Source organism: Canariomyces notabilis, assembly GCF_033297395.1.
Source record: "Canariomyces notabilis strain CBS 508.74 unplaced genomic scaffold N656scaffold_12, whole genome shotgun sequence".
Taxonomy (NCBI): Eukaryota; Fungi; Ascomycota; class Sordariomycetes; order Sordariales; family Chaetomiaceae; genus Canariomyces; species Canariomyces notabilis.
In genome coordinates, this window is record NW_027041834.1 from 186,701 (window position 1) to 207,126 (window position 20,426).

The following is a 20,426-nucleotide window of genomic DNA, read 5'->3' on the forward strand; positions in this document are numbered from 1 at the left end:
TGAGGGGCGTCGACCTAGATTACCCCAGTCAGAATCAACCACTACTTAGAATACCATTGTCAAATTTAACATAGAGGATAAGAAATAGCAGGCCTACCTTAGGCAATTACCCTCATAGCAATATCTTCGTAGGCTATGGAGATCTAGGTTAGAGGGTATAGAATTGCTAGCTTGACAGCGCGTATCCCAGGCAGTATTGGGCCCACACATAAGATCAGACCACTAGCAGGAAGCTCTTAAAATAGCCGTCATTCCAGTGGTGGGCTTGTACACATGGGAGCAATACTAGTGGAAAAATCGGCGTAGAAAGTCGATTTATACAGTCAGGTAACAGGTCGCAACGGCTACATCCCAGGTAGTAATGGTCACCCACAAAGAAACCTACCACTAGTAGGAAGCTCTTGAAATAGCCATTCTTCTAGTGGTAGACCCGTACATATAGGAGCAATACTACCTAGGAAGCATAGAAGTAGGTTCGTACAGTCAGATAGCAGGTTAACTTAACGGCACGCATTCTAGGCAGTAATAGTCCCACGCATAAAATCCTACCACTAGCAGGAAGCTCTTACAAAGGCCGTCATTTCAGTGGTAGACTTGTACACGTAGGAGCAATACTAGTAGAAAAAATCGTCGTGGAAGGTCGGCCTATACAGTCGGGTGGCAGGTTGACTTAACAGCTTACAACAGTCGCGACGGCTTGTAACTACTATATCCTAGGCAATACTAGGCCAATGCGAAAAAGCCTACCACTAGTAAGAAGCTCTTAAAATGGCCATTCTTTCAATTGCTACACAAGTAGGTCAGTACTATACTAGGTGGAAAAAGTGGTATAGAAAGTTGACTCAATAGCTTCCACGCGACTGCAACGGGCCCCGCGCCGTCCTACACGACGGCTTCAATTAGCTGCATTCCAGCCGGGATTAGACCAATTGGTGTAAGTCAACCACAGCTAAAAAGGCCTTGCAAATGCAATTCTTTTAATGTATCTAGAAGGTAACATATCTAACTGTTGTTGTAGTAGGTTGTGGGTGGGAAAGTAGGTGGAAAAGTGACAGTTCTATAACGGAGACCGCGATTTTGTTCGGAACGTACTCAGACCAGCTGGCGCTGTTTGTTGGGTGGGGGTTCTGATTGGCTGGAGAGCTCTGTGGATATAGTGGGTCCATGGGCAGTACAAAGGATACAGTGCATGGCTGGTCTGAGAACCTGAGATAAAAGCAATTGGCATTTCAGTTTGTTTCCCATCTGTCTCTATACAATACACTCTGTAACTCTGTAACATATATCTACGCTAGCAAAGGTCAGTGCACCAGGGGGTCGAGGGGTGCTGCAGGAGCTCTGGTGCAAGAGCATGGAAACCGTGCGACTTTATGAGATGAGTCTGGTTGAGGAGACTTCAGGCTCTTTCTTCAGGAACAACATAATCATGTTACAAGACATCTGCTCCGTCTGCCAGACCGTTTCTGATTGCGAATGCGCGATGTAGGGGGAATAACCCCTTGTACGGAGTATCCTAATGTATCTCTTGCAACACCATCCCACACCAGTTACAGGGGACTCGAGTATTGTATGTATTGTACAATACATACTTTGTACAGAACCTGGACGTGTAACATGTCTCGTGGTTGGGACTACCTTACTCAAGTCCCCTTCAACATACCTTCAATATGAACCGGTCGACTATGTACTAGCTGTGTAGCCTTACTATTTGTAAGGAAATGCGAAACTTTCGAAATTAATGAGATCAAAGGGGTTGACAAGAACTGGGACTATAATAAGCCGCCTCGCTGTCAAACCTGGATTTCAGCAACAACATCATCCCAGGTTGAGGAGAAAGACGGAACCCGCCCGATCGCCGCCCCACTGCCCCGCGCTAACCTTAGTGTTATGCCACGGCAATTTGGCCCCGTCGGAGAGGGAGGACAGCACGGTGCGAATCTCCGCACATACGGAGTACTTCATTCATAATCAATCGTACAGCGCTGCAGCGTGTAGCAGATTATCCCACTCAAAGCGCTGCCTGCCCCTTGCTCGACCACCCAACATCCATCAAGCTTTCGCCTGTCGCAACGCCCTCCATCATTCCCATAAACTCTTCTGCCTGCCTTTGCTGCTTGCTGCGCTAGGAAATCATGCAATTGCTCTGTTCTTGACCTGAAAATAAGCTTTCAAGATCTGCGCCCTCGGAGAAGCCTACAGTAGCTGACTCTAGCTATAAATCATCAGTCGGTGCTCCGACATTGGAGATCTTTGGTCGCATTCAGCCGCCCGGCTCCGTTCCATCCTCCGTGCAACTAGTCTTGAACTGCTTGCACCGCTGTCGCACCACGACGTGCCGGTTCGGCCGAAATCCCCACCCGCCTCGTCCTCGCCATGACTTCCTCGGGCACGCCCGGGTCCCTGGCAAGTCGGCCGTTTCCCTTCTTGGATTTGCCTGGAGAGGTGCAGAGAGAGATAGTAAGACATTGTCCCACGAGCGACTTGATCAGTCTCTCTGTGGTCTCGAAGCACTTCCGTGAACTCGCTGCCGCTGAGCTGTATCGCGACTTCCGCATCGTCTTTCCGGATGAGGACAACCCGCAATTTGACGGGCCCGTCGATGCCCTCGCCGGGGGCTTCGACACGTTCGCTACGAGCGACTACAACTATGCCCAGCACCTGCGGAACCTCTGTCTTGATACCCTCTACATGGGCGACAAGGCCGAGCTTGCTTATAGGCCCTATCTTACCAACCTGAGCTGCGGCAAGTTTATGAACACTTTGCTGTTCTTGATTTTGCGCAAGGCGAAAGCGCTCGAGTCCTTCAAGTCAGTCTCTCCCACCTCCCAAGGATGTTGCGCGCGCTCCGATAAGACAAGTTGAGAACCTCAAGACACTAACATCTTTGTAGGTGGAACATCCGCATCGAACTCAGCCGTCCGGTCTACAATGCACTGCACCAGATCGGGTCTCTCTCTCACGTTCATATCAGGCTACACGCTGGACCCTCTCAGTACGATGCGCCACCACCGCTTCCATACAATGCATCCAACTCGACCCCGTCCTTAGCACCCGTGCATGTTGTGCCGGTTAACCCCCTTCCTCCACCAGGCTTTGCACCACCTCCACTCCCTCCTCCCGGGAGCTTTTATGTAGCAACCGTGACCACACCTTCCTCATCGGTACCGAAAGCGCCACGGTCCAAGGTGGCCAAGAAATCACCTTTTGTGAAAGAAGCCACGACGCTATCCGGCTTCAAAAACCTCAAGACCCTTGCTGTCCTCGACATCGACACGCTTGACCTTGTTCCTGAACTGAGGTCGTGCATTCGGAACTCCGCTGGGACTCTCTCGAAGCTGAAACTATCCTTCTCAGAAAAGCTTGCGTCGCTGGCCAGGAGTCCGTCGGTCGACCCAGACCCAGAAGACTCAGTTTCCGAGGACGACTTCCAGCCGTTACCGCCCCCACCGCAAAACGACGACGTGAGCGGGCCTGCCAAAGTCTTCCGAGCACAGGAAGAAAAGAAAGCACAAGAATCCGCACTGGGTCGCATCTTCGATACCGAACCCTTGCTGGATATCAGGTCTCGGAGGAATCGAGAAAATGACAAGGGGAAACCTGAAGTGAAGGATACCAAAGGGGAGCTCCCTATCAAGTCTGACGACGACTTCGTTAGCCGAATTAAGACATATGTGTCGAAGCTGCTCCCCGAGGTGAACGGCACTGGCAATTTTGCGGCGTCCCAGGACGTCCTTGACGCGATTGGACTCGCGGCTCAGAAGTACCTTGATGAAATCAAACCGCCCAAAGAGAAAGAGCAGGAAACACCGAACGACACTAACGCCTCATCATCGAGTGCCAATCCATCGTCTGAGACCACAGCTACGGAAGAGTCTGCCGACACAAACGAGTCCGGACTCAGCCTCTTCAGCCAACCCACAGCCTCTAGGAAAGCGAAGGCAGCGCAGAAGGACGTGAGCCCCGAGGATATTGATATCGAAGAGCCTGAAGGAGAGCTCTCCATTGATCCCCAGGACCCACCGGCCAGTGATTCTCCAGTAGATGAAACTGCAGCCACTTCTTCAGAACCATCCTCGTCTGCAGCAGCGGGCGTTGCGCATGCAAAAGCAGAGTACGGAAAGGCCATGGCCAATCTGGTTGCGCAAAAGGCCAACTATAAGGAATTGTCAGCGAAACTTGATGAGTTCGAGGCCTACGCCAGACAGTTGGACCGGGAGATTCAGCGAATACATGCCAACAGCGCGACTGTCGACCTCAAGAGCCTAGTGGAGGCCGAGTCGCAGATGCTGAGCTTCAACCGGAGTATCCAGGACATGCAGCGGGAGATTAGCATTTTAGAAGCAGAGATTGAGTTCGCCGAGCGGATTCAGCCCACAACTACCGACAGGGACAAGTTACACGCTCACATCCAGCGCATGGGGGAGTACCTCCGCAAAACGAGGGGCATGGCACTTGAGTCTCTTAGCATCTACCTCATTCCGGTTAAGGCGTCTGTTCTTTCCCGAGCGGTCGATCTGCGCGTTCTTCGCCGCCTTACGCTTCTTAATGTTGGCATCCAGAACCCGGTCTGGGCGCTGCTCCACAAGGAGAACAAGGAGGCTCCGTTGGCGCTGCGCAAGATCTTCACCGACCACGTCACACCCATCTTTTTGAACTTTGTCTCGGCACTCCAGGAAGTGCACGAGCTCTTCATGCTCGAGAGAGAGGTTAAGTATAAGCCCGAGAGCTTTGCGCCGAGGACCGAGGTGACGATAGACCAGATCCGCAAGATGGCGCTCAAGCGCCACATGGGGACTCTGCGGCGGCTGATGATCAAAAACCTGGCGGATACGGCATGGGATGTCAACGAGAAGACGGTGCTGCTGCTGTGCAGGCATGGACGGAAGCTTGAGGAGCTGGCGTGCAACATGAGCGTCCGGGCTATGGTATGTTTCTCTTCCACTTCCGAGGCTGTGTGTTCCCTATTTAGTTTATCGATCAGGCACTAACCCAGCGGCGAATAGCACTCCTTCATGCAGCACATCGCCGGGCTGGCAAGCTTGAGAGCTCTGCACATTATCCAGCTCCGTAACGAGGATACGTGTGTCTGGGTCATGCGCGAGACGAAGCGGTTCCTGATTGACAACATCTCGCACTATCCGTTCCTGAAGCTGGAGTGGATTTCAATCGATGACGATGATAGGGCCGAGCAACTGATCCGCGTTGTGCCCGAGGATAAGAAGAAGAAAAAGAAGGGGGCGGACGAGGGCAAAAAGGACGGGAAATCGACGGCCGACGTAAAGGCTAAGCAGACACCGGGCGGTCTGAGCTTGAATCCCGGGCCCGCGGCTCCCGGGCCTGTAGACGACAGCGATAGCGACGATGATGATGTCACGAAGGGGCAGAAGATCATCACGGTGGAAGGCGTGCCTTTTTGTGAAGTGGAAGGCGTCAGGATATTCAAAAAGGAGGTTGTTGCCGGGAAGCTTTGAGATGGCTGACAGGCGGACGGGTGGGCTAGATATCCGGATAGGGGACGGGCTTTTGCATCTGTCATGGTTAAAATAGGGATGGGAATAGGATTATGGGGGTTTGGCAGGACTGGGAAAACGTTATTTTTCTTTATTTTGTCTATATTCCCTTTTCATCCCGCCACCTTCACCTTCACCTCCTTCTCCTTTAGTACCATAATTTTTTCCAGCTGTATTTGATCTTGTCATCATGCTGCTTTCCGTCCAGGTACATTCTTTGCTGCTGTCACGGAGGCTGCGGTTGTTAGCGAGCGGAATACCCCATCATCATATCATGTATGTACCGTACCAATTATATGGTTGAAACCGTCCCCTTGATTTCAATCCCAGGAGCACGCATATGGTCCCGTGAAATTTTGAACGAACTTGGTGGTATGCCAGTGCAGTGCTCACTGTTTTCGTTGTTGTGCCTCCTATTCAGACCTGGAGGATGCTTGCTCCCAGCAAGCAGGCATGCATGCTGTTCTGTCGTTACTGCTGCGCAGGGTCTGATAGTAATGTTTAGGTTCCCGCTGTAGCCGCGGGTGTTGTTTGTGGGGAAGGGCGCGGGTGCCTCGTGCTGCTGCTACCATCGAAGCATCACCGGGTTCGGTCTGTCGGCTACTCCCTCTGCGAGACGACGGGCTGGATACTGGAACTACTACTAGCACTGCTACTGCTGCCGCCGTGGGCGCCGAAGGCGGACACTTCGAGGCGGGCAAAGAGCTGGATTATGTGGGGCATGTCGAGGGTGGTGTTGGTGTCCCTGTTGTTGTCACCGGAATCCGACGGGGGAAGGGACTGCAGGATGCGCAGGCCGTTGACGAGGTGGGTGACGGCCACGGCGTGGTTGCCGCGCAGCGTCTCGAGCGAGATGAAGGCGAGGCAGCAGAGCAGCGTCACGCGCAGGCTCGTTGCCGTGTGGGCCGCCACCAGCTGGAGCCGCTCGATGGACTTGTTGTACTCTTGTATGATGAAGACTTCGACACCGTCGTCGTCGTCGTCGGGGTATTGGAAGGCTTGGTAAGCCGCTTTTAACGCCGCCAGGCCGTGCTGCAGGGCCGCGTCGTCCGGGCAGTGGTCGCTCGGCCGGGTCATCACACGGTTCCAGAAGGTCGTGAACGGACACGCCGAGTCATGCCTGGCGGCGAGGGTGTCGGGGCTGAAAGCCCGGAGTCTAGTAAATGATGGATCCTGCTTGGTTTTGGTGCCGTCGGCGCAGGTTCCAGTAGCACGCATCGATTGAATCGCCCTGCTCCAAGGGCACGTCTCGACGGACTTGGTCTTAGCTGGCTCGGCCGTGTGTGCTGATTTTGGAGGACTGCATGGTGAGGACGTCCCCTTGTTGTCATAGCCGTCACAAACGCGGCCGGTTGATGTGCACCGCAGACAGGCCGGCTTCTCTTCGCCGCATTTGACTCGTCGGATTCTAAGGCGTGGCCGGTTAACTGACTTCTTCTACCAACTAGCAAGATATCGGGATGTATGCCGCTACTCACTTGCTGAGAGAAGGATGATGAGAAGCTATATCAGCCGTCATTCGTAGTAGCTATCCAAGGAGAGATGGTGGAGCCCTACCATGTAATGCAGCCGGTTCGAACCTTTGGCTTGCTTGCCCGTGTCCGTTTCTTTGGCGGATCTGACGCCGACGGGGTAGGACTGCTGCTGTTGCTGCTGCCGTACCGGGCACTCGAAGGGGTGAATCCAGTCATGCGATCCTTACTGTCGCGAAAATTCGCAAAGTTTTACTTACTGCTGCCACTCATAGAGCTGGTCCGAGCCAATTGATGAGGAGGGGCCCTTGGGTCCTTATCTATTTCTTCCTTCCTCACCATCCAGAGCAGACAAGGCCAGGTCGGTCATTCCGAAAAGCAGCATGAGGATTTTCCATACATCATCATCATCATACATCGTCAGCTTGGCGTGTGCCCAGCCCCTGTTTCCCCTAAGAACAGGGAGAGGGAGCAAGAGGGTAAGGGCATGGCATCCAGGCTGGCGGGACTGTGCCGTTCGCTGGGGGTAGCTATGGGCCCAAGGAAGGGCAAAGAGAAAGGAGAAGGATCTTTAAGAGTGACGACGCCGTGGACCTGCATGGCCCCAAGTCCTGGATGGCGACCCAGCGCCGAGGTTTGCGTTCGGGCATGTGTCTTGATTCAGCTAGACAAGCATCGTGAACTGGCTTCCCACTTCGACACATCGTGAGAATGTCTGACTAAGATCCTGTCGGTAAGGGCAGCACCCTTTCCCAAGAAGGTGGTTGAAGAATTTCGGTGCCTGGGGCACATTCTCTTTTGGGCTGTTGCAGCCGTTTTCCATCCTGTATGCTTGAGGCTTGGGACGCACGCGAGCGAAGCCAAATCTGACGGTTGCTGAATAAGGGCCTCAACATTTAGAACGTTGACGGACTGATTTAGGTGCTGACAAATCGTTTCCGGTAGAAAAGATCAGCCATTCACGGTAAAATACGCCAGTTGCTTTTATTGACCAAATCCTCCGCCATGTAGCCAGTATCTGTTCCTAAAAGAGTAGGGCTCGGCCAATAGAGAAGTCATAGTATCGCCGCAACTTCCGGCTCATGAAAAGCAAATAAAGAGGACCTCATCCTAGGTATCACAACACAAGCAGAATCCCAGCCCAGTAACCATCACCACTAGAAGTAAGAGTAGCTTATTACCACTCCAGCGGCTCGGTCTTCACGTCACCGCGGTTCGTCTTGGGCAGAGGCGCCGCCTTGACGGCCAGTTTACCGCCCATGCCCTTGCGCTTAAGATAGCCCGTCCCGTCGAGCCAAGGCGTTTCCCTCGACATCTTCTTCTCAAACTCCGCAATCTTGTCCTCGAGCTGCATCGTCAAGCCGATATCGTCCAGCCCGTTGACCAGGCAGTGCTTCCTGAACTCCTCCACCTCAAACGCGCAGAGCGTGTTGCCATCTTGATCCTTGATGAGCTGGTTCGGCAGGTCAATCTCAATCTCCCTGCCCGCCACCGCCTCGGCGTGCACCTTTTCCAAATCGTCCTTGTTCCGGATCGGAATGGGCAGCATGCCGTTCTTGAACGAGTTGTTGAAGAAGATGTCTGCAAACGACGGCGCGATGACGCTCTTGACTCCGAAATCGTTCAGTGCCCAGGGGGCGTGCTCGCGCGAGCTGCCGCAGCCAAAGTTGGCGCCGGTGCAGACAATGATTTTGGCCTTGCGGTAAGGCTCCTTGTTGAGGACAAAGTCAGGGTTCTCCTGGCCGTTTTCGAGGTACCGCATCTCATAGAACAGGGCACTGCCAAGCCCTGTCCGCTTAATCGTCTTGAGGAATTGCTTGGGGATGATTGCATCCGTGTCAATGTTGGGTTTTTCCATGGGCGCGGCGATGCCCCTAAGAATGGTGAATTTCGGAAGGCCAGCGGCACCGCCACGGAGAATCGACGTGTTGACCTGCGGCGAGGAATCCTCAGGCTGGTCCGTGAGGTGTTCCTTCTCCGTGTCGTCAGTCTCGATCCTCTCATCGGCGTGCGCCTTGCCGGATGTGGGCTCGGGAGCAACAGCGGCTTCGATGTGGGGGCTGCCCTGGAATTGCGCCAGCTTCCTTACGTCGGCAAGCTTGCCCACAATGGCGGCGGCTGCCGCCATTACGGGCGACATAAGGTGGGTCCGGCCTTGGGCGCCCTGACGGCCCTCAAAATTCCGGTTGCTGGTGCTGGCGCATCTCTCCTTGGGAGACAAAATATCCGGGTTCATGCCCAAACACATGCTGCAGCCCGCTTCCCGCCATTCGAAGCCTGCGTCGGTGAACACCTTGTCCAAGCCTTCTCTCTCCGCCTGCTCCTTGACGAGGCCGGATCCGGGCACGATCATGGCGCGCTTGATATTCGGCGCCACCTTCCTACCCTTGACCACTTGAGCGGCAGCGCGAAGATCCTCAATTCTGGAGTTGGTGCAGGAGCCGATAAAGACCTTGTCAACCACGATATCCTCCATAGGCGTTCCGGGTGTGAGGCCCATGTACTCAAGCATCCGTCGGCCGGCCACCTTCTTGGCCTCGGTAGGAAAGGTCTCGGGGTCGGGCACGCTACCAGTGATCGGCACAACATCCTCCGGGCTTGTACCCCAGGTGACGGTAGGAATGATATCCTTAGCGTCGATGAAGACGTCAATGTCGTACTTTGCATCCGGGTCGGACTTGAGTGACTCCCAGTACGCGACAGCCCTGTTCCACTCCTCAGAGCCGTACTTGGGGGCTAACGGCCTTCCTTTGAGGTATTCAAAGGTGATCTCGTCGGGCGCAACCATTCCAGCCCTCGCACCAGCCTCGATCGACATGTTGCAGATGGACATACGCGCCTCCATGCTGAGGCTGCGGATCACGGAGCCGCAGAATTCGATGACGGCACCCGTACCGCCGGCGGTGCCAATCTTGCCAATGGCATGGAGGATCACGTCCTTGGAGCTGACCCCCGGCGCAAGCTCGCCGTCGACTTGTATCCTCATGTTCTTACTGCGCTTGGTAATCAGGCACTGTGTGGCAAGAACGTGCTCTACCTCGCTGGTGCCGATACCGAAGGCGAGGGCGCCGAATGCGCCATGGGTCGACGTGTGGCTGTCACCGCACACAACTGTCGTACCGGGGAGGGTGAAGCCTTGCTCGGGTCCGATGACGTGGACAATACCTTGCCTCTTGTCGCTCAGACCAAAGTATGTGATGCCAAACTTTTTGACATTTTCTTCCAGTGTCACGCACTGAGTCCGGGAATCGTCTTCCTGAATGAAGCTTGCGATGTCTTTGAGACTTTTCCTGGAGGTTGTCGGCACATTCTAAGAGATGGTACGCGTTGGTTAATTTTCTTGAAAGCATTAATTTTCGGGGAGAACAATGGGTAAAACGTACATGATCAGTTGTGGCAAGGGTGCAGTCCGGTCTCCGGACTTTGCGCCCGGCGACTTCTAATCCTTCGAATGCTTGCTGGCGATGCATGTCAGTGATTGATGTTTTTTGGGTGTGCCTCGCGAAAGTACTCACTGGTGATGTGACTTCATGCACGAGATGGCGGTCGATGTAGAGAAGGATGGTGCCGTCGAGCTTCTCGTCGACAATGTGGGCCTGAAAGACCTTATCGTAGAGGGTTTGGGGTGTCCTCTCGGCGACTGGCATCTTTGATTTCTCCGATGCGAAAGCTAAAGCTTCCTTCAGATCCGCTTCTTGATCGATGTGTGCGTCGGGTCAAAAGTGGTCACGCGATGATGTATATAATCCGCAACAACAGCCGAAGGGTGGTGGTACTGTGTGCGATGAAGTGTGATCCCACTCGTCAAACGTTTTGTGGTTGAGAAACTTCAGTGGCGAAGAAAGGAAAGCCCTCTCAAGAATTTAGTATCAAAGGTTATTTGCCTTGAACCGTTTGATGCAAATGCAAACAGGATGAGTTCTGCCACTTATGAAAGTCTTCGGTCTGATGACGGACTCCAATTCAAAGATCTGGGAAGCGCCGATAGTCGGAGTACAGCAGCGGGCTCCGGTTAGCGGAATGCGGAGTGGCCACCGGAATTGCTAAAGGATAGCCTGCAATTGGCCAGTGGCTTGGCATGGGGTTGATCGGGGCGGGGGAAGGAAGAGAGCCGTCGCTAACAATGCCCTGGGATGGGTGGGGCAGCGGTCTGAAAACGGTCGATCTACCCCAAAACATCCGCTGTATTTCCCGGGTTCGGTCCAAGACCGGCGTCGGTGGGCTGAAATACTCCTGCACTATAGATAGAAACGGGCCTCTTTTCATGTCTCTGGGAGACGAAATAGACGAATACAGGATCGAATGCTAGTGCAAGTTCATGACGTCGGGTCAACGAGTCCCAGGACTTCTTCTCCTTGTCCTCGGAGTAGAATGATCCCCTGAAGCCTGGAGGTTTATCTACGTATTCCTCAAAGAATGCTACAGCGAGAATAGGATAACTCGTTACTTCACGGCAATCAGCTCCTGTGCCGGCAACGGTTGGCCTTATTGGAGCAAACAGCAAACTACCTCTCCAACGCGGGATAGGCCAGTACTGTAAAGCGTTCAAAGGGACGTTATCATCCCATTTAACATCGCGGATGCGGGGGAATACCCGACTGTATCTGGCATATGGGTCACTACCTGTCTCCCCTGCCTACCGCTTTGCGCTCTTGACAGCGGCACAAGCACCGCATCCCGGTTTAGCACGTTCCGAGAGACCCTATCAGATGTTTGCCTACACGACTACTACTCTATCCTAGTACTGAACAATAAACGAGGCGGCTCGTCTCTTGATCCCCCATGTATGCACATCCCCAATGTTATCAAAACCCCGCCACAACCCTCAGAACACCCCCGAGCACTCCAAACAGCCTCGCAACCAAGACAATGCCCCTGATCGCCCACACCCCAGCCGAAACCGCCAGGAACACAAACCCAACAGCCAGCACAAGAACGCCCCAGTCTTCCCAAGTTGCCTGCGCCTTGTCAAGCCTCTTTCTTATGTCCGAACTGCCATCAAACGCGGGCGCCACAACCCGCCAATAACCTCCAACCATCCCGGCGCCGGCCCACGTGCAGGATTCCAGTATCCGCCTCATGATATCATGCGGCCTGGAATGACTGCCGGTGTCTCCTTTGCCGTTGTGGCCTGCTATTATCGCATTCTGGGCCAGGGGAAAGACAACGGGCTGCTTGGGACTGGTTTTGGGCTTGGCCTGGCCAGGGGAAGGGCCGGGGTTCCCGCGGGAGGCTGATACCGGTGGTTGAACTATCGTCATTGACGGCCCCGGGGTTGGAGGAGACGTCCACTGGTGTGCAACCTGAAAGGCTGCCCGTGCGGCTCGCCGTGCCATAGCTGTACGGTAGAAGGTCTGCCGGTAATGGCAAGAAGGTTTCGCGAGGTAGGTGGAGGTATAAGCGGGTGCGAGTTTCTTCGCGCTTACCGCTTCGTTTCTGGGATGTTTCTTCCTCCTCATCGTCTTGCGCATCTCCCATTCCCATATGCCCTCGCTCTGCTCCTCGGTTTGGCTCCTTGTCCTGTCCTTGCGCCCGTGCTCGCCTTCCGTCCGAGCTCGCCAGGCGGACCGGCTGCTGTCCTCCGGAGGCGTCGTCGTTTCGTCTTCCTGACTCCTTGTCGACGACGTAGTAGCGCTGTCTAGTTCTGGTTCCACCTCCGAGGTCGGGGCTGCCCGGAGCAATACCATTACCGTTACGTCTTCTACTGCGGTTGATCTCTTCTCCGTAGACGGAGCTGGGGCAGCGGGACTCAGCCAGGCGCTCGGTTGCGTGTGGTGACGGAAATCCGCCGACTCCGGAGAATAGTCGCTGCTGGGTGTTGTGGTCGAAGACAGGGACGATGTTTGCTGTGACCGAGCTGGCGGTGTCGGGTATCGTCGCATCAGGAGAGCTTCTTCCAGCTCGTCGAGCGTGCCGTCGAAGTTGTGACCGCCGGCGTGAGAGGGATCCTGTTGGCTGCACTCTGAGCCAGTAGTGGTGATGGTGCGTATGCAGGCAGATAGGCGTGACTGGCTGATGGCTTTTGTCATTGTGTCCGGCCAGTGGCTCCGATTCATGTCGTCGCCCTTGGTAAAACCATCTAGGGTCTTCTGGTCTTGAACCAGGCCGCCTGAACACCCCTTCGCTGAGTTGGCGCCGTCCAGTTCCAGTACCCGACCAGTCCAGATGCCGTGCGCAATCATGTCCTCTAACAGGCCGGGCGTAGGATGGGTAGGCAGCTCTTGGGTGATCATCCAGCCCCATTCCAGCAGATCTCCTGGGTAACCGACATTGATCTCCTGGCATGGACCGAGCCTGTGACGCGTTGGAACCCTGAACCGGGTCACCACTTCTGTCGACCCCAAGTCCCCGGCTAGTGATAGCTCTGTGTTGCCCATTTGCGTCCCCAGCCAATACCCCTCTTGCTGCAGGCGCTGAGCTAGCGCCTCCATCCCTATCTCTACCTCCTCCCCTTCCATACTGCTGGTGCTGCTGCGACGGTGGTAGCGGCGTCGACCTAGCACCCTCACCGCCGCCACCATCCCTAAAAAAGCACCCCGTTCCGTCGTCAGATGCGTGCTATCAGCCGCCTCACTTAGTAGCCTTACGCTCCCACTAGCCTGGGTCAGCCCCGGCAAAGTCACCGACAGCCAGCCGCCCTCTTCCTTCATCCACTTGACGCCACCCTCCTTGACAGCCTCCCTGACAACCTCTTTCCGCTGCTCAGCCCTCTTCAGCTTCCTCTCCTCCCTCTCAATGCGCGCTTTGCGCTTCGCTAAGGCTGCGTCATACATCTCGCGCGCTTCCCGCGCCTGCTGGGAAAGGGCGGACAGGAGGCTCGAGTGCGGAATAGCTGATGACGACGACGAGGATGCTGGTGATGGTGCCTGCGAGATTATCCTGTCGCCCCTCTCACCATCGCAACTGTTGTTGTTACTGCTGCTTGTCGGCGGGGTGATAACGTCGAGCTCTCCCGTGTAAGGGTTTACTCCCGTCACGCCGAGGAAGTCGCCCGTTTGCTTGAGGTTACGGCGCTGCCGGCGGAGCTGCTGTTTGGTTTGCACCACGAGCGAGCGGCGAGGAAGGGGGGTGAATGGGGCGATGGAATTGGGGGGTATAGCTGGCTGGAAAGGGGCGAGGCTTTTTGCAGGTGGCGGATCGGCTTGAGAACTGCTTCCGTCGTGCTTGTGGTGCCCGGGATTTCGACTACTGTGGGTATTGATGCTGTATCCCCTACGCGGCAGGAAAGTGGTTGTTGATATTCTTCCACCGTCTCCTTCAGTGCTCCCTGGTGCACGTACAGTCGACGGAATGTTCCAGTGGCCCGGGGGAATTCCCTCCGAGTCCGGACTGTTCACTGACTCGGCTCTATGATGCGATCTGCTTTTGTTGCGCACAAATAAGTCTGCCCTGGCTGGTTCAGACTCCCCAATGTTGTCTGTTACCGACCTGAGAGTACCGCCTCGCTCAGGGCGCCGGCTGGGTCGAAGCTTGCAGAAGAAGTTCACCACAGATGCGACGAACGGCTTGCGGTTTCTGGGTACGACTGGCACTGTAACCGTGTTTGCGTGACGCTGTCTTAGGGTCTGATGTATATTGTCCTTGACTGGAGGCATTGGCGGCCGGGTGTGCTGGTGATGGTCCCTGGCTGGGGATAAGAACATGTTGCCCGTATCATCAACACCATGGAGTAAGGATACTTTATCGCGAATTGACACCTGTGGCATCTAGTATCTAAGATACTTTGTAGGCAAAGAGATATGAATATGAGGACAGAGCCAGAGAAGATAGGTGAAATGGGTCAGGCCGGGCTTGCCGATGCCTTTCAGACCATGGCATCGAATCCGCTCAAAAATGAGAAGGCGTTTCCAGCCTGATGATGTATGGGAGAGGGGTTTAGGAGGAGTGCTCATGCTGTCAGCTTCCAGCTTCCAACTTCCGACTTCAATCATGGCAGACAGTCCCACCTTGCCTAGGTTTCGGAAGGAGCAGTAGAGACAAACATCCCGTAAATGGATGCAACTACTTACCCAAACTCGAGAGTCCGGATTGTGGAAGCTAAGAGACAACCGGGCGACACGGGGCCGCCTACCCTTTCTGACACCAATCCCCGAGCTAATGTTCAAGTTCCATATGCTCCAGGTCTGGTGCAAGGGGCTTCCGCCGGATAGCCATTTGCATTTGCTCGTCTCATTCGTGTCGCCTGCCCCAACTGCTCTTGCCTTGGTGATTGTATTGACAATCTTTATCTTCCCAGATACCCTAGAGACGAGATGCAGAAATTCGACGGTGCTCGAGATAACCCCCGTGTAGTTAGAGACCGTACTGATTATGATACAACGACAGAGTAGTAGTTGATGCGTATCAGATGCGGGCACGACTTTTTCGAAGAACACCGAATCCATCCTGTACGACTCCGGACGCCTGAATATGCTCAAGTATGTACCCCAACCGTTCCCAAAGAAAATATCTGTTGCCGGTGCGCCCAATCTTCTCATGCTTTGACAAACGAACGCCGTCCCGTCTTTGAGTCGCTCGTCGGTCTTGGATACGAGGCCTCTTGACTATGGAAGCAAACAACTTCCACCGCTTCATTCGACATCGTCCGCCCAAAAACAGTCTACTAAACCCTCCTGGAGGGAAACCTCTCCTGCGTCCAGCGGGTGGCCCTTGCCTTGGCCAACTTTTCAGGCGAGTGCAGAAAGCTGGACGGGTCTAACTGTGTCGTCGCCCGACGATTGCTCTCCTTGAAGGGACTGCTCTGCCGTACCATGCGCTCGGCGAGTTCCCTCTGCTCCAGCGCGGCCATCTCACGCGAGTTGCGCGGGGAAAAGGGGACGCCGTTCTTCATGTCCCCAAGACTAGTCGTCTTCTTAAGCGGCGAATTCATGTGGGTGTAAACGCCAAGGCTGCCGCCAAAACCTGACCCTGGCGGAAGGTTAAAGCTGCCCGTACCAGTGCTGGTGCCGGTTGAGGAGAAGGAGGTCTTGGAGAGGTCTGTGGTCGCTGCGTCGCCTCCACCTGGAGATACCATGGGAGGCAGACTTCGCCTAAGTGGCGATTGATTGTGTTGTTGGACCATGGCGGCGAAGGACGTGGGCCCTGCTGCGCTGGTCTTGTAGGAAGGGGTGAATTGTTGGCTAGGGGACATCGTGCCCCTGGGTTGCCGCATCTGACCAGCGTTAGGATCGATATGCTTGGCATAGTTAGGGTTCGGGTGCGTCTGAAAGGCGCGCCGGATTATTGTCGCTGGTGTGCCAAGAGTGACTTCTTCCTGGTCGATTTTGCCGTCATTGATAGATACCTGCGTCGAAACCTCACGGACAACAGGGTGAAGCCGTGGGTGTACGTACTTAACGTCGTACTCGTGCATTACTTCCTTCTGGATGATTGCTGTGTCCTTGCTTTGCTGGGAAAAGCGGGAGTGCATGAGCAGGAGCTGTGCCGACAGGATTACCTGCAGAAGGATGCATTTGAACACGGTAACGCTTGGTCGCGGGTCTAGGGGTGGCAGCGGTAGGAAGAGCATGTGGATGAGAACGTGGCCGGGGCTGAAGAGGCAAAACATGCGCAAAGTCGCCGGATACGGGTCCCACACCCTCATCTCCCAAACATCGCGCGTCTTGTCCGGGTGCGCCCGTTGCTCGGCAGTCTCGGGTCTCAGTGCGCCCTGGATAAGCCGCAAAGGGGTTGAAGAAGCGGGCGACGAATCGACACGCACTCGCTGTGCCGATGGGGTCCCTGGCCCTGCTGTCTCGACGCTCACCTCGAAAAGGCGGTAACTCCGTGATCGTGTCATGGTGTAGAAAGCGTTCAGGAGGGAAGTTGATGCCAATGTCCACAGCAGGAAATTTACCTGGGCACATCAACCGGGTCAGCAGGATATCCGAAGGGACAAACAGAGCGAGTATGCTAGGCTTACCACCAGAGATATCAGGCCGTTCCCAGAAGAATCGCCAAACACGTCGTCGTCAAATGCCTCGCTTGTTCCACCATTGTTTGCTCTCGCGACGAGAAAGACGAAGTTGGCGACCAGTCCGAATCGCGTCCCAAACTCCTTCGAGTCCCAGTCAAAGGTTTGTATTTCCTCAGACAGCCAGAGGTAAAAGTCAATGGGGTTCAGCATGGCGCGGAGCCTTTCGCCAAGCGGTCGGCGCCGCACAAGACGCTGTGGTCGCGGAGGCATAGCTGCGGAGTCAAATTGCGATGTCGAATGTCGCGGTGGATTTTGTTTATGTGATGGGTTCGGTTGCCGTCAGTCGTGCGTCTAAATAGCCATGTGGGAAGCGCGGACACCAGAATCGTCTGCTAACAACGTCGCTCGACGGCCAGCTAGGACCTGTTGCGGTAGCGGTTAGCCGCTTCCTTTGTCGTCTTCCTTTGTTGTCGCCAGAGCCCGCCGGTTCGATTGTTTACTTTCGCGAAACAGGCCGTCGGGCACATCCAAAGGTGTCGGGTCAAATTTTGGTAAGAGCGGATTACGTAGAGTTGAAAGCGGTAAAATTACACTGAGCAGGGGTCAGCTACAGTGCACTGGACGCACCCGGCAAGGCAGCACCGCATCGTGGGGCCGCGGGGTTTCGACGGGGGTCTGTTGGTAAGGTTCTTGGCCAGAGCTGCCGTCCAACAACCGTGCTATCATCACATCAGTGGTCCTGCGGTTCCCACCTAGCACAGAACGCCTGCATTGTTGAATAAATGCTTGACGGAATCGTGTATCTTGGACAATCAAGCCGTGCTGCCCCACCAATAAGACGCTGACTCCAATTGCTCATTCTCGGCCCTGAACTAGGCCGCCTTCTGCAGCTCCGAATCATCTACTCCCGCGATGTCGTCGCAAGCGGACTACAAGGACCGGCAATTCCTGGCCGTGATAGGAGACGAGGCAAGAGATTTCTTGGAAGTACGCTTCTGAGGTCTTGCTCTAACTACTATATTGGACAATAGGATTCCGTCACGGGGTTGCTCCTCGCAGGCATCGGCGTACGTACCCTGCCTGACTCCCTCTGATCCATCCTTCCCCTCGGCCTAACACGATCGATTGGAAGCATGTCACACCGCCGCCAGACAACCAGAAGAACTTTCTAGTAGTAGACTCGAAGACGGACAACGCTGCCATTGAGGCGGCTTTTGAGAGGTTCACTACGGAGAGGAAGGACATTGGGATAGTCCTGATCAATCAACATGTCAGTCTCGCAGTCCCCTGGGTTGAGTCACGCACTAAGATTGGTGTTGCAGATTGCCGACCGGATACGATATCGAATTGATACTTACACGCAAGCATTCCCAACCGTCCTCGAGATCCCGAGCAAAGATCATCCCTATGACCCAGAGAAAGACAGCGTTTTGCGGAGGGTCCGCCGGTTGTTTGGCGAGTAAGAAGGATATGCACGGGTTATATTGCAGTCTTCATCCCACGTAGCCAGCCAGATATGGGCAGTCGTTGAAACTCAACGTCGTTTATTCCATTAGAACAAGCCCAATGACCCCTTGTGCGGTCAATATGCTATACCCAAGGACGATTGTAGCACAGAATAAAGCAGCAGAACTCCTCTCTCACCCATGGCGCGATCCCCGGTCCTCAGAATGCCCTCGTGATGCGGATTAGGTACTATCTTAACATCGTTTCCCCTACAAAATCCCTGCTGCTGAGTTACAGATCGAGCATTCCGCCCAAAGCCTTCCGGCCAAAGACGACAGTAGCAGTCAGGCAGGTGATATGCTCATCGTCCTTGCTGAAAACATCCGCCTCAACCGTGTATTTGCCCTGCGGGAGTTGTCAGTAGCGGTTGCACCAGAAACGGCTCAATGGGGTAAGACTGTACCGGTGGGATTTCCTTGGGCAGGTCGATCGACTTGATGACTGAAATTTTGCCTTTCTCAATGGGGCAGTCGAGGTCGACATTCTTGATCTCCTTGCACAGATCGGCCTGCGTGTTGATCAGGCGGATGTAGCCATACTTGACCTGCAGATTCACGTATGCTCCGTCGACTATCGTCTCCTTTACCGTGCCTGTCGCCTCGATGACCAAGGTAACGCCTCTGGAAAGATACTGTCAGTCGTCTTGCGCCGAAGAGAACTCTAGCCGTTCATATCAGGTAGAACCTACGCTTCAGGCGGATTTGGTGTCAAGACAACATTCTCGATGGTGATGATGTCATCCTTGCGGTCGGCCTCGCAGAATTTGAGTGGGTTTTGGCCGGGGACGTCGAGTTCGTCTCCCGCAATCACGCTCTGACCGTCGCCGCGGAAGACATTGAGGGCGTTGGCGCTGGTCGCTGCGAGGACGACTAAGGCTCTTGAGAGCCTCATAGTGACTGACTATCGATGGATGGCGGGAAAACTCGATCCGTTTCCTCCAACTAGAACAGCGCCTGAAAGTATCGCGTTGTCGGTGTACCTAAAACAAGGATGTGAAGGAATTGAAGCTAAACTGTTTCGATGGCCAAGATTCCAAGTCGATGAGCGGCGGCGACGACGATGCGATGGAATCAGATAGGATTATCAGGCGGCTGGGTTGGTTGGGGCGGTGACCTCTAACCGCACGTCATGGTGGAGAAGCAAGGCTCTCATTTGCTACAGAGGGGGCTTTTATGGAGCTGGCAACAACATCTGGTGGCGCCTCGCTTTGCTATTTTAGCGTGTCATGTGCTCGTACTGTATGTACAGTAGGTACAGTGCAGTACAGGTCGCACCAACCGGTTTCGCCAACCACGACTTCAAGTTGTTTAGCTCCGACACCGCCAAGAATATGTCATGCTAACATTTGAGGCAAATGCTGCTCTATGTTCCGTATGTGTTAGGTATCTTGATTCCTACATATCGTGTAGCTTTCGGTTCAGCGCGTATCAATGAAGTTGATTCAATAGGGCGAGAAATGGCAGGCAGGATGCGGCCCGTGCTATTGAGTCAAAGCTCCCTCCACCAGTGAGCCCCCGGCTTGGCAGGGGCCACCAGGACCACGCAGATGTATCGCCCTTCTTGCTGACGCTAGCCATGCTCTGTCTTTGGTGAACAAAACCGCCTGTATGTATGCCAGTATCAAGGGGGAAACATGTGTATGGTAACGATATATTGCTTATCTACCCTTCACTTTCATTGCCTACCTTACGTTACTTGTAACGATTAAAGATGCTAATAAGCTGGGTGTTCCCTGTCGGATGTGAGAACCAATGAGGGGCCGATCGCGTCATGGAGATTCTTTGGGAAAGCCGGTGCAATCTTGGTCCAGTACAACAATGTGTACTCATGTATGCCAGCGGCCGTTGCGACATATCAGTAAGCAAACTTAAGGCATCCGTCGCATGGCTCTGGTTCTGGTTCTGAGGCAGCGAAAGGCGTGACTGCCAATCTTGCCCAGATCCCAGCAACTCGATCTCGAAAGGCTCACTCCGCAGCCAAAAGAACATGGGTGGTAAATATAAGCCAGGTATCCAGATTACGTGGTACATTTCAACTTGTATT

General features: G+C 54.4%; 7 protein-coding genes across 7 annotated transcripts; 2 read left to right on the forward strand and 5 right to left on the reverse strand.

The window, feature by feature from the left end:
- Positions 1-2,070: 2,070 nt before the first annotated feature.
- N656DRAFT_779601 (uncharacterized protein) lies at positions 2,071-5,851 on the forward strand. The gene is made up of 3 exons (XM_064815225.1): positions 2,071-2,807; positions 2,891-4,925; positions 5,004-5,851. The coding sequence occupies exons 1-3, from the start codon at positions 2,374-2,376 to the stop codon at positions 5,469-5,471; spliced, it is 2,937 nt and encodes a 978-aa protein (XP_064669677.1). The 5' UTR covers positions 2,071-2,373; the 3' UTR covers positions 5,472-5,851.
- Positions 5,851-7,249, reverse strand: N656DRAFT_109333 (uncharacterized protein). Its single transcript, XM_064808504.1, has 2 exons — positions 6,989-7,249; positions 5,851-6,918 (listed from the first exon to the last, which is right to left on the reverse strand). Exons 1-2 carry the CDS (start codon positions 7,027-7,029, stop codon positions 6,111-6,113), a joined length of 849 nt encoding a protein of 282 aa, XP_064669678.1. The 5' UTR covers positions 7,030-7,249; the 3' UTR covers positions 5,851-6,110.
- Positions 7,250-8,159: 910 nt separating this feature from the next.
- Positions 8,160-10,629, reverse strand: N656DRAFT_710298 (uncharacterized protein; the record flags this gene model as incomplete). The annotated part of the gene is made up of 3 exons (XM_064811661.1): positions 8,160-10,292; positions 10,366-10,440; positions 10,498-10,629. The coding sequence occupies 3 exons, from the start codon at positions 10,627-10,629 to the stop codon at positions 8,160-8,162; spliced, it is 2,340 nt and encodes a 779-aa protein (XP_064669679.1).
- A 1,126-nt stretch (positions 10,630-11,755) lies between these two features.
- Positions 11,756-15,136, reverse strand: N656DRAFT_109394 (uncharacterized protein). The gene has a single exon (XM_064808505.1). It carries the CDS (start codon positions 14,686-14,688, stop codon positions 11,788-11,790), a length of 2,901 nt encoding a protein of 966 aa, XP_064669680.1. The 5' UTR covers positions 14,689-15,136; the 3' UTR covers positions 11,756-11,787.
- A 448-nt stretch (positions 15,137-15,584) lies between these two features.
- Positions 15,585-17,147, reverse strand: N656DRAFT_710281 (uncharacterized protein; the record flags this gene model as incomplete). The annotated part of the gene is made up of 2 exons (XM_064811657.1): positions 15,585-16,817; positions 16,884-17,147. 2 exons carry the CDS (start codon positions 17,145-17,147, stop codon positions 15,585-15,587), a joined length of 1,497 nt encoding a protein of 498 aa, XP_064669681.1.
- Positions 17,148-17,755: 608 nt separating this feature from the next.
- Positions 17,756-18,594, forward strand: N656DRAFT_779603 (vacuolar ATP synthase). Its single transcript, XM_064815226.1, has 4 exons — positions 17,756-17,846; positions 17,909-17,944; positions 18,010-18,147; positions 18,200-18,594. Exons 1-4 carry the CDS (start codon positions 17,790-17,792, stop codon positions 18,338-18,340), a joined length of 372 nt encoding a protein of 123 aa, XP_064669682.1. The 5' UTR covers positions 17,756-17,789; the 3' UTR covers positions 18,341-18,594.
- On the reverse strand, positions 18,287-19,497 carry N656DRAFT_732195 (uncharacterized protein). Its single transcript, XM_064812662.1, has 3 exons — positions 19,072-19,497; positions 18,787-19,003; positions 18,287-18,728 (listed from the first exon to the last, which is right to left on the reverse strand). Exons 1-3 carry the CDS (start codon positions 19,272-19,274, stop codon positions 18,615-18,617), a joined length of 534 nt encoding a protein of 177 aa, XP_064669683.1. The 5' UTR covers positions 19,275-19,497; the 3' UTR covers positions 18,287-18,614.
- Positions 19,498-20,426: the final 929 nt, after the last annotated feature.

Coding starts and splice junctions, on each gene's coding strand:
- N656DRAFT_779601 (XM_064815225.1), top strand. CDS start 2,374: ATGACTTCCTCGGGCACGCCCGGGTCCCTGGCAAGTCGGCCGTTTCCC. Junction 2,808..2,890: donor AAAGCGCTCGAGTCCTTCAA/GTCAGTCTCTCC, acceptor ACATCTTTGTAG/GTGGAACATCCGCATCGAAC. Junction 4,926..5,003: donor ACATGAGCGTCCGGGCTATG/GTATGTTTCTCT, acceptor AGCGGCGAATAG/CACTCCTTCATGCAGCACAT.
- N656DRAFT_109333 (XM_064808504.1), bottom strand. CDS start 7,029: ATGACGGCTGATATAGCTTCTCATCATCCTTCTCTCAGCAA. Junction 6,919..6,988: donor CATCATCCTTCTCTCAGCAA/GTGAGTAGCGGC, acceptor GCCACGCCTTAG/AATCCGACGAGTCAAATGCG.
- N656DRAFT_109394 (XM_064808505.1), bottom strand. CDS start 14,688: ATGCCACAGGTGTCAATTCGCGATAAAGTATCCTTACTCCATGGTGTT.
- N656DRAFT_779603 (XM_064815226.1), top strand. CDS start 17,790: ATGTCGTCGCAAGCGGACTACAAGGACCGGCAATTCCTGGCCGTGATA. Junction 17,847..17,908: donor TGGCCGTGATAGGAGACGAG/GCAAGAGATTTC, acceptor ATTGGACAATAG/GATTCCGTCACGGGGTTGCT. Junction 18,148..18,199: donor TAGTCCTGATCAATCAACAT/GTCAGTCTCGCA, acceptor TTGGTGTTGCAG/ATTGCCGACCGGATACGATA.
- N656DRAFT_732195 (XM_064812662.1), bottom strand. CDS start 19,274: ATGAGGCTCTCAAGAGCCTTAGTCGTCCTCGCAGCGACCAGCGCCAAC. Junction 19,004..19,071: donor ACACCAAATCCGCCTGAAGC/GTAGGTTCTACC, acceptor GTATCTTTCCAG/AGGCGTTACCTTGGTCATCG. Junction 18,729..18,786: donor TGCCCAAGGAAATCCCACCG/GTACAGTCTTAC, acceptor CAACTCCCGCAG/GGCAAATACACGGTTGAGGC.